The 10,948-nt window shown below is 43.9% G+C and overlaps 1 protein-coding gene across 2 annotated transcripts; it reads left to right on the top strand.

Annotated features, from left to right (window-relative positions):
* The first annotated feature begins 397 nt into the window (after positions 1-397).
* On the top strand, positions 398-6,271 carry iba57 (IBA57, iron-sulfur cluster assembly). Of its 2 annotated transcripts, none has more exons than XM_002939311.5 (3): positions 398-767; positions 3,377-3,714; positions 4,901-6,271. In XM_002939311.5, exons 1-3 carry the CDS (start codon positions 535-537, stop codon positions 5,287-5,289), a joined length of 960 nt encoding a protein of 319 aa, XP_002939357.1. In that variant the 5' UTR covers positions 398-534; the 3' UTR covers positions 5,290-6,271. The 2 variants fall into 2 exon arrangements, with proteins under 2 accessions (XP_002939357.1, XP_031760028.1); XM_031904168.1 differs by lacking the exon at positions 398-767 and adding an exon at positions 853-977.
* The last annotated feature ends 4,677 nt before the right edge of the window (positions 6,272-10,948 follow it).

Here is a 10,948-nt window from a genome sequence, read left to right on the forward strand (position 1 = left end):
TAATGGCTACTAATACACATATATATAAGTACTGTAAGTGACAGTATGCTGGGTTGGATCAGTAGAACAGGAGCATATCACGCCATCTACTGGTTAAAATGAAGAATGTATAAATTCAGTACTAAAGGGGAAGCTCACCCAAATGTTTTTTTTTTTTTTGTTTTTTTTTTTAAATGAAAGATAATGCAATTCTAATAAACCCGCCTCTATACAGTATCAGTAACATCAGTTGTCAGGGGGTAATACACATTGAAGTACAAATACAGCTGGAGGTCTCCAAGATATAAATATTTGTACACACATAAATACCCAGATATTGGCACACAGTAGTAACAGTAATTACTAGGAGTTTCATTCTAGACAAAGCAGCGCAGTTTTTTGCGGTTTTAGGTGCAGAAAATCATTATTTTATTTTTATATAAACAAATATTTTTATATAACAATACCAGGCTGCAGTACCGCGAACATGCAGCAGAGGGGGCAGGACAAACGCCAATATATCACGTGACTGGGTTACGTAACGCTGCGCTAGTCATGGCGCTGCTCCGGCCTGTCTCCTTACTGCCCCGGGTCTGGCTTCGCCGCCTGAGCGGTCGGTGCTGCCCGCTTACTGAGCGCCGGGGGCTGCTGCAACTTCGGGGACCGGACCCCGCTATGTTCCTACAGGGGCTGATAACAAACGACGTGCAGCGATTGGCAGAGGGCGCGCTGTACGCGCACCTCCTCAACGTACAAGGGCGGAGCCTGTTTGATGTCATTCTATACAGGTGAGCAAGGAAAGTTAGAAGGGCGGCCATCTTTGATATGGGCTATTTGCCCTTTTTTTTGAGTTTGTATATATGAACCTGTGCAACCTGAGGCAGACTCATGTGGTGGCTTTATAGAGTGCTTCACCCTAGCCTTGGAGAAGGCGATGGGGTGTTGCTTACACACTATGTAGTATATGCAATTAGGCCATCACTAGATAACTTGACAGGGTATGACAGAGAGGGTATTTGGGATTCTGCCATGATATTTATGGGGCACTTTTTATTTCTAAATGACACTGTTACACAGCAAATAATTCCCTCTGCCATTTAACCTTTTATTCTTCAACCAACAAATGTATTTGTAGCTGTAATATTGGTGTGTAGGCGCCATCTCAGTGCATTGTGCCTGAGTCTGAGCTTTCAGCCAGCGCTACCCATTAGACCTGCTTTCAGCTAACCTATTGTTTCTCCTACTCCCATGTAACTGGAGGAGTCCCAAGCCGGACTTGGATTTCTTACTATTGAGTGCTATTCTGATACCTACTGGGAGCTGCTATCTTGCTCCCTTCCCATTGTTCTGCTGATCGGCTGCTGGGGGGGAGGGGGGATATCACTCCAACTTGCAGCGCAGCAGTAAAGTGTGCCTGAGTCTGAGCTTTCAGCCAGCGCTACACATTAGAACTGCTTTCAGCTAACCTATTGTTTCTCCTACTCCCATGTAACTGGAGGAGTCCCAAGCCGGACTTGGATTTCTTACTATTGAGTGCTATTCTGATACCTACTGGGAGCTGCTATCTTGCTCCCTTCCCATTGTTCTGCTGATCGGCTGCTGGGGGGGAGGGGGGATATCACTCCAACTTGCAGCGCAGCAGTAAAGTGTGCCTGAGTCTGAGCTTTCAGCCAGCGCTACACATTAGAACTGCTTTCAGCTAACCTATTGTTTCTCCTACTCCCATGTAACTGGAGGAGTCCCAAGCTGGACTTGGATTTCTTACTATTGAGTGCTATTCTGATACCTACTGGGAGCTGCTATCTTGCTCCCTTCCCATTGTTCTGCTGATCGGCTGCTGGGGGGGAGGGGGGGGGATATCACTCCAACTTGCAGCGCAGCAGTAAAGTGTGCCTGAGTCTGAGCTTTCAGCCAGCGCTACACATTAGAACTGCTTTCAGCTAACCTATTGTTTCTCCTACTCCCATGTAACTGGAGGAGTCCCAAGCCGGACTTGGATTTCTTACTATTGAGTGCTATTCTGATACCTACTGGGAGCTGCTATCTTGCTCCCTTCCCATTGTTCTGCTGATCGGCTGCTGGGGGGGAGGGGGGGGATATCACTCCAACTTGCAGCACAGCAGTAAAGTGTGACTGAAGTTTATCAGAGCACAGGTCACATGGCTGTGGCACCCTGGGAAATGAAAAATATGACAATAACAAAGCAAATAACTAAAAAAATCCTCGTCAAACATGTTCTGTTATAATTCTTTGATAGAACCAAACGGGATTAGTTTTACTGGTTTCGATCTCACTTTTCTGCACTATACATAACGGCCATAGATGTTTTTTAATTATGAATTCTTCAAGCAAAACCCTGTTAAACGCAGGTGCCCCATAATAGATATTAGATCTGTATATCCTTGTAGGAGACAGCTTTGGTGTAGGAATATACAGAGAGATAACCAGGCAAGGCACAGTGTGTTTGTTCCTATGAGATAACGACTGCACAGGGTGCTCTCTCTCTGCAGCTTCCGGTGTCGCAAGCCTTTGGGGCTGGGTTTACTGACTTAAAAAATAAAGTAGAATATGAAATCATATTGACTCACAGTATAACAGTTAACAGTCTCATTATTAGCAAAGCAGAGTTGACTTGAACCCTTTATTTAGGCTTATAGGCCAAACTTGTCATATGTACAGGTATGGGATCCCTTATCCAGAAACCCATTATCCAGAACGTTCCAAATTATGGAAAGGCCACCTCCCATAGACTCCATTATAAGCAAATAATTCTAATTTTTAAATATTATTTCCTTTTTCTCTGTAATAATAAAACAGTACCTGTACTTGATCCCAACTAAGATATAATTACCCCTTATTGGGGGCAGAACAGCCCTATTGGGTTTATTTCATGGTTAAATGATTCCCTTTTCTCTGTAATAATAGAACAGTACCTGTACTTGATCCCAACTAAGATATAATTACCCCTTATTGGGGCAGAACAGCCCTATTGGGTTTATTTAATGGTTAAATGATTCCCTTTTCTCTGTAATAATAAAACAGTACCTGTACTTGATCCCAACTAAGATATAATTACCCCTTATTGGGGCAGAACAGCCCTATTGGGTTTATTTAATGGTTAAATGATTCCCTTTTCTCTGTAATAATAAAACAGTACCTGTACTTGATCCCAACTAAGATATAATTACCCCTTATTGGAGGCAAGACAATCCTATTGGGTTTATTCAATAATCAAATGATTTTTAGCAGACGTAAATTGTGGAGATCCAAATTACGTAAAGATCCCTTATCTGGAAAACCCCAGGTCCTGAGAATTCTGGATAACAGGTCCCATACCTGTACTGAGCCACAGTGTAGGAAGTCTGCAATTGACGCTAATATGATATGTTGTTACCAGGCTCCCCACAGAACACAGCGAGACATCGGCCATTCTACTGGAGTGCGACGTCGCAGCCGTGGGACCTATCCAGAAGCACCTGAGTCTGTACAATTTCCGAAGGAAGGTGATCATATGCCCGTGCCCTGAGCTGTCGGTGTGGGCCGTTATCTCTGGTTCCCAGAAGCAGGATACCCAAATGCCTGATCTGCCCTCTTCTGTCATCTGTGCCGCTGACCCTAGGGTGGAAGCCATGGGCTTTAGACTGGTGGCTCAGTCTGGAGAGAATCCCAAGAAGCTCTTGCCGGAGACAGAGACCGGCAGTTATAATGAATATACTAAGCACCGATATGAGCAAGGTATGTCCGCTGAACTCTACTACAAAGGTGCTAGCTGGGTACCGCTCCATAGTTATCCTGTTCAGCCTGGGAGAGTAAAGAAGACCTTCCAAGCATGTGGTTACTACTGTTAGATAAGGCCACTACTTTTAAGGTGGCCATACGCGTGCCGACTCTAGCTGCCGATATCGATGGGCCTGCCCGACCGATATCTGGCTTGTTGATGTGGTCCCTGAACCGCCTATATCCGTCGTTATAATTTGAACGTTTGACCCCAGGGCCAAACGATCGGGAGAAGATCCACTCGCTTGGCAAGCGAGCGGATCTGAAGGTGTATGGCCACCTTTAGACTTTGCTTTTCCTCTTTCATTTCTAGTGCAAAGCGAGCATGCCCAGAGTCAGTGACTAAAAGTGGGCGGGGTTCAGCACACAAGTACTGCTAGAGCAGAGAGACGCATATTAATATGTAGCAGTGAAAGAAGCTTGAAAGTCGTATAAACTCGACATGGTATAAATTCGAATTAAACTCATTGAGTATTTCTAAAATGTTATGTTAATACTTGAATCATTTGAATCATTTGTACGAAAATTTCAAGTTTGCATTTGAAAATCCAAAATTTTTAGAGCCGAAAGTATCATTAAAACTCGAAAAATTCGAGTTTAAACAGACGTTCGTTTCCATTAATTCGCTTTATTTTTCCCAAACAGGAATTGCCCCAGTAGCTCATTCTTGGAAAACAATAATGTGGTTAAGTTTCACTTGAAACTGGGTGAAATAGAAAACAATGATGGGAAATAACTTCCCCTTGAAAATGTGTGAAATAGGAAACAGTGAAGGGATTGACTTCCCCTTGAAACTGGGTGAAACAGAAAACAACGAGGGGATTACTTCTCCTTGAAACTGGGTGAAACAGAAAACAACGAGGGGGTTAACTTCTCCTTGAAACTGGGTGAAACAGAAAACAACGAGGGGATTACTTCTCCTTGAAACTGGGTGAAACAGAAAACAATGAGGGGGTTACTTCTCCTTGAAACTGGGTGAAACAGAAAACAACGAGGGGGTTAACTTCTCCTTGAAACTGGGTGAAACAGAAAACAACGAGGGGGTTAACTTCTCCTTGAAAATTTGTCAAGGACAGGCTGTTAGGTTTGGTAGACAAGTGAGGGCAGTTCATTCATTCTGTGCCATGTTTACTTTTGCCTGTAGGTGTTCCAGAAGGTGTACAGGACATTCCCCCGGGGGTGGCGCTACCACTGGAATCCAACCTGGTGTACATGAATGGCATTAGTTTCTCCAAAGGTTGTTACCTGGGCCAGGAACTCACAGCAAGGACTCACCACACTGGCATCATTAGGAAACGCCTACTGCCCATCCGATTCTCAACGCCGTTACCGGCCGAAGCAGAGGGAGCCGATATATTAACATCAGCTGGGAAGCCGGCGGGAAAATACAGAGCCGGGCACGGGGACATTGGCTTGGCGTTGCTCAGAATGGCGCATATCGGCGAAGAACTTCACATTAAACCGTCTAGTGGGTCGAGTGTTTCTGTTAAAGCATCGATCCCGGAGTGGTGGCCCCAAACCAGTAGCAACTAACAGACTGTCTGGGATGGAATGGACAATCTAAAGCCAAAATCATCTCCTGTATGCGATTGTGTGGGGGTGAACTCGGGGGGCATTATCTGTACTGGGCTGCTAAGATCAGTTTGTAAAGCTAATGCAGAATGCAGCTTATGCAGAATCACTAGGGCTGTTACACGGCTGGATAATTTGCACTATGTTCACTAGGGATTTCTGAGAATTGCCCCAGCCAGCATTAGCACTTCATTACTACTGAACACAGTGAAGGGGGGCATTTCAAGCTTTTGACACAGTGCTTTTATGTGGCACAAAATGTGGTGGGCACAGTGTCCAACTGTGTTGTCCGGAGCCCACCGGGGCTGCCACTTCAGGGGCTCCCATCCAAGTCACGAACTCCCCCACCTGCCACCAGCCTACCCCCCACGTACGCACACTGGGGGTCATTAATCAACACTTTGCAAAATTGCTTGTGGACAGTAACCTATGGCAACCAATCAAACTGTTGCATCCATTGTTTTAGCTGCAGCTGGCTGAAAAAAAGCCAATCGCTGATTGGTTGCTATCGGTTACTGCCCACAGGTAAATTTGCCCAGTGTTAAGTAATGAGCCCCACTGTGTCACATTCCTTTTACTGGCGGCCAAAATATGGGATGAGGGTGGGGAGCCCAACGTACCTGGTGGGAGAAGTGGGTCTGGGTTGCCGGCCCACTGGCTCAGTCTGACCCTGGGTGGGCAAATGCCTGAGGATTCCCTTATGTGTGGCAGACCCTACAGCTGATAAAGAGGGGCATCTGGCATTTCTGTGAGATTCTAAAGGAAAATATATCTTAGAAATAATTGTATATTTTCTATTTTCAATAGAATTCACACAACTCAAGATACACATCGGTAAATAGCCCTGTCCTGGTTTCACTCTTACATTGTCACACCTCTGATTCTGGAGATTATATAGTGAATAAAGTACCCCCTGTTGTAAAATATAGGGATATTATAAGTCCCCGAGGAGTTCCTTATAATATATAGTGAATAAAGTGTCCCCTATTGTAACATAGAGGGATATTATAAGCCCCCGAGGAGTTCCTTATAATATATAGTGAATAAAGTGCCCCCTATTGTAACATATAGGGATATTATAAGCCCCCGAGGGGTTCCTTATAATATATAGTGAATAAAGTGCCCCCTATTGTAACATATAGGGATATTATAAGCCCCCGAGGAGTTCCTTATAATATATAGTGAATAAAGTAGCCCCTGTTGTAAAATATAGGGATATTATAAGCCCCCGAGGAGTTCCTTATAATATATAGTGAATAAAGTGCCCCCTGTTGTAAAATATAGGGATATTATAAGCCCCCGAGGAGTTCCTTATAATATATAGTGAATAAAGTAGCCCCTGTTGTAAAATATAGGGATATTATAAGCCCCCGAGGAGTTCCTTATAATATATAGTGAATAAAGTGCCCCCTATTGTAACATATAGGGATATTATAAGCCCCCGAGGAGTTCCTTATAATATATAGTGAATAAAGTAGCCCCTGTTGTAAAATATAGGGATATTATAAGCCCCCGAGGAGTTCCTTATAATATATAGTGAATAAAGTGCCCCCTGTTGTAAAATATAGGGATATTATAAGCCCCCGAGGAGTTCCTTATAATATATAGTGAATAAAGTGCCCCCTATTGTAACATATAGGGATATTTTAAGCCCCCGAGGAGTTCCTTATAATATATAGTGAATAAAGTACCCCCTATTGTAACATATAGGGATATTACAAGTCACTGAGGAGTTCCTTATAATATATAGTGAATAAAGTACCCCCTATTGTAACATATAGGGATATTATAAGCCCCCGAGGAGTTCCTTATAATATATAGTGAATAAAGTGCCCCCTATTGTAACATATAGGGATATTATAAGTCCCCGAGGAGTGCCATGACCATATAAAGGGACGAGGCTGAAGGCCGAGGGCTTTTATACAGGTCATGAAACTCCAAGGTGACCTCTAATATCCTCATATTTTACAACAGGGGGTACTTTATTATAATCTACAAGTTTCCGTGAGTCATGTGACAGAAATGACATCACTAAGCTCTGATTATAACTGACATCACTAAGCACCGTTTATAAGGATGCCCCATAGGGAAATGGCCAAACTGTTACACTTATATACTTCTATTTATACCACGGCCTACAGTTAGTTTATATCTTCTGATAACTTGCAGATTGATGGTTGTTTGCGCCATTTTACATATTTACCACTTGGCTGGCTGCCGCATAGGGGCAAATGTTTGAATTAAAAAAAAGCTGTTACAATGTGGAGTTTCTGCATTATTATTACTCTAAGTGCAATCAGCCTGAAATGGCAAAATCCAATTCCTAGCATTCAGTGTTTTTATTAAGTACAGTTACAGTTGTTGTAATGACAGTTACCCTTAAAATCGGTGTATATTTAGGTATCTGAAACGCCAAGAATATTTTTAACTTTGACTTTATGCTAGCGGAAGAAAAACAAATGCAGGAGATATCGCCATCTGCTGGTCTGTAGCTTCATTTAATGATTTCCCTTCCTCTTCTGACTCTTTGCAGCTTTCAAATGGGGGTCACTGACCCCGGCAGCCAAAAACTATTGCTCTGTGAGGCTCCCGTTTTATTGTTATTTTGTATTACTGATCTTTCTATTTAGGCCCTCCTCTATTCATATTCCTGACACTCTTTCAAACCACTTCCTGGTTGCTAGCTTAAACTGGACCCTAGCAACCAGGTAGCTGCTAAAATTCCAAACTGGAGAGCTGCTGAACCAAAAGCTAAATAATTCAAAGATCACAAATAAAAAGATGAAGACCAATTGCAAATTGTCTCAGGATAGCGCTTTATATCATACTAAAGGTAAATTTAAAAGTGTACAACCCCTTTAAATACCATTAAATTTACTTTTAATATGACATAGAGGCTAATATTCTGAACAAAAATGTGCAGTTGGTCCCTATTTTTTATTTTTTTTTAAGTATTTAGCTTTTTGTACTGCAGCTCTCCAGTTTGGAGATTCAGCAGCTAGTTACTAGGGTCCAAATTACCATAGCAACAAGGCAGTGGTTTGAATGAGAGACTGGTATATAAGTAGGAGAGGTCCTGAATAGAAGGATAAGTAACAAATGACAATAATAAAATTGTAGACTCGCAGACCAATCGTTTATGAGCTGCCGGGGTCAGTGACCCCCATTTGGAAGCTTCTAAAGGGTTGTAGAAGAAGGCAAATAGTTCTATAACTATAAAAAATGAAGACCAATGAAAAAGGCTGCTTTTATTATAAGTCAAAATGACAGAGTCTTGTTGGAAGCGTTCAGTCACACAGAATAGCGAGTGTCACAAAAAGGCTTCAGAATGGTTTTAGAAGTCATACATCATTTTATATAGCATTCATAAGTACCAAGTTATTTGTGAGAATCTCATAGGTTAATTCAAACCCACCCACAGAATCCTATAGGTCTAAAGCTAGCCCACCCAAAAGACCATGAGCTGCTAACTACTAATCAGTGACTTGAGGGGGGGGCCATATGGGACATAACTGCCAGTTAGTTTGCTATTGAATCTGACCTGCGTGCTCACAAACTAACTGACAGTTATGTCCCATGCGGCCCCCCCAAAGTCACTGAGCAACTAAGAGCTTAGAGAGCTGAAAGCAGGAAGTAGTGTTCTGGCTATTATGTTAGACATCTGCCCACTCCAACCTTTATAGATGACATTTTTGCCCAACTCATACCCCCCAACCGTCCCGGATTTTATAGCGCATCCCGCTGTCCCGGATAGTTCAAGGATTGTCCCGCATTTCCGGGACAGCGGGATGCGCTGACTCCTTCTTGTGCGGCTTTAACTTCTTCAGCGGCGGCGACAGGCCTTTTTATAAGATTGCGCCCCATGCGCACTGACGTCACACGGGGCGCAACCTTATAAAAGGGCCTGACGCTGCCGCAGGAGAAGTTAGAGCCAAAGAAGAAGCGGCGTGTGTAGGGGGCTAACTGTCAACGGGGGCTACTGTCAAGGGGGGCAATTGGGGGCACTGTGTATGGGGGCTCTGTGTTTGGGGGCTACTGTCAATGGGGGCAATTGGGGGCTCTGTCTATAGGGGCACTGTGTATGGGGGCTACTGTCAACGGGGGCAATGTGTATGGGGGCTACTGTTAACGGGGCAATTGGGGGCTCTGTCTATGGGGGCACTGTGTATGGGGGGTACTGTCAATGGGGGCAATTGGGGGCTCTGTGTATGGGGGCTAATGTTAATGGGGCAATTGGGGGCTCTGTCTATGGGGGCAATGTGTATGGGGGTACTGTCAATGGGGGCAATTGGGGGCTCTGTCTATAGGGGCACTGTGTATGGGGGTTACTGTCTGTAGGGGCAATTGGGGGCACTTTCTATGGGGGCACTGTGTATGGGGGCTACTGTCTGTGGGGCAATTGGGGGCACTTTCTATGGGGGGGTAATGTCTGCGTGCAATTTGGGGCACTTTCTATGGGGGGTAATGTATGGGGGCAATTGGGGGCACTTTCTATGGGGGGTACTATGTATGGGGGAAATTGGGGGCACTGTGTATGGGGGTAATGTCTATTGGGCCATTGGGGGCACTGTGGGGGGGTAAAACTGGTACATAGTTATAACTCACGTAAAACTCACTGCCTTCTCTCTATATTTGTATTTTATATGTAGGAGTTGCTATATTGTTTTCCTTAGGTAGTACAGTATGAGGGTATAGCACATTTTGCATCTGATCCCGCCATTTCTACTATATAAAAGGAGTATTTTGTGAAAAAATGGGGCGTGGCAATTAGGGTGTGGCCACAAAAGTGGGCGTGGCTAAAATAATTTGCCGCGCTACGCTCGCTAAATTTTTTTGCCCCTCTTTATATTTTTAGAATGTTGGGAGGTATGGACCAACTAACTATATTACAAATATTGTTTAGATTGCGCAGTCTGTCTGTTTTACCCAGTTTCATTTATACACTGACCTGTTCCTTTTAGCCAGTCTGAAATGATAGCAGAGAGCCGCTCACAAATGCCTAAACAGTTACCACTTATTATACTGGGGTAGGCCCTTGGGGGCATTGTATACTGATAATACCAAGGCCTAATTTAAATCTCAGTCCAGACTTGGACTCAGGTGTCCTTTTTAGAACTTACCTGTCGTCGGTGAGTGTCTCCATCACTGCAGGTTTGGGCGCATCACTGTTGTTGAAATGCTGCTATTTGCAATCTGCTTCTAAATCCAGCTTGCCCTCCTGTTGTGTTATAATGCCCCGAAGCAGCGGGTTAGGTCCAGCCAGAGGGGCGTGGCCTAATGCAAAAAAAATGGTTTCCTAACAGGATCTGCTGCAGCCACTCTCCATCCCAGTGTTGGGAGGATTGCACACATATATCAAGAACTGTTTTTTCTCTGTAAGCCGTACAACAGCTGGAAGGTTTCAAGTTGAGTTTTTGGAACAGCTGTGAGAGCTCATGGTGGGTAACATAGCAGTTCTTCAGTTTGGAGTTTCAGCTGCTATGTGGTTGCTAGGGTCCAAATTACCTTAGCAACCAGGGAGTGGTTTGAATGAGAGGCTGGCATATGAATATGAGAGGACCTGAATAGAAAAAGAAGTTATAAAAAGTAACAATAACAATAAAACTGGAGCCTCCCAGAG

This window comes from Xenopus tropicalis, chromosome 6 (assembly GCF_000004195.4).
Source record: "Xenopus tropicalis strain Nigerian chromosome 6, UCB_Xtro_10.0, whole genome shotgun sequence".
Classification (NCBI taxonomy): Eukaryota; Metazoa; Chordata; class Amphibia; order Anura; family Pipidae; genus Xenopus; species Xenopus tropicalis.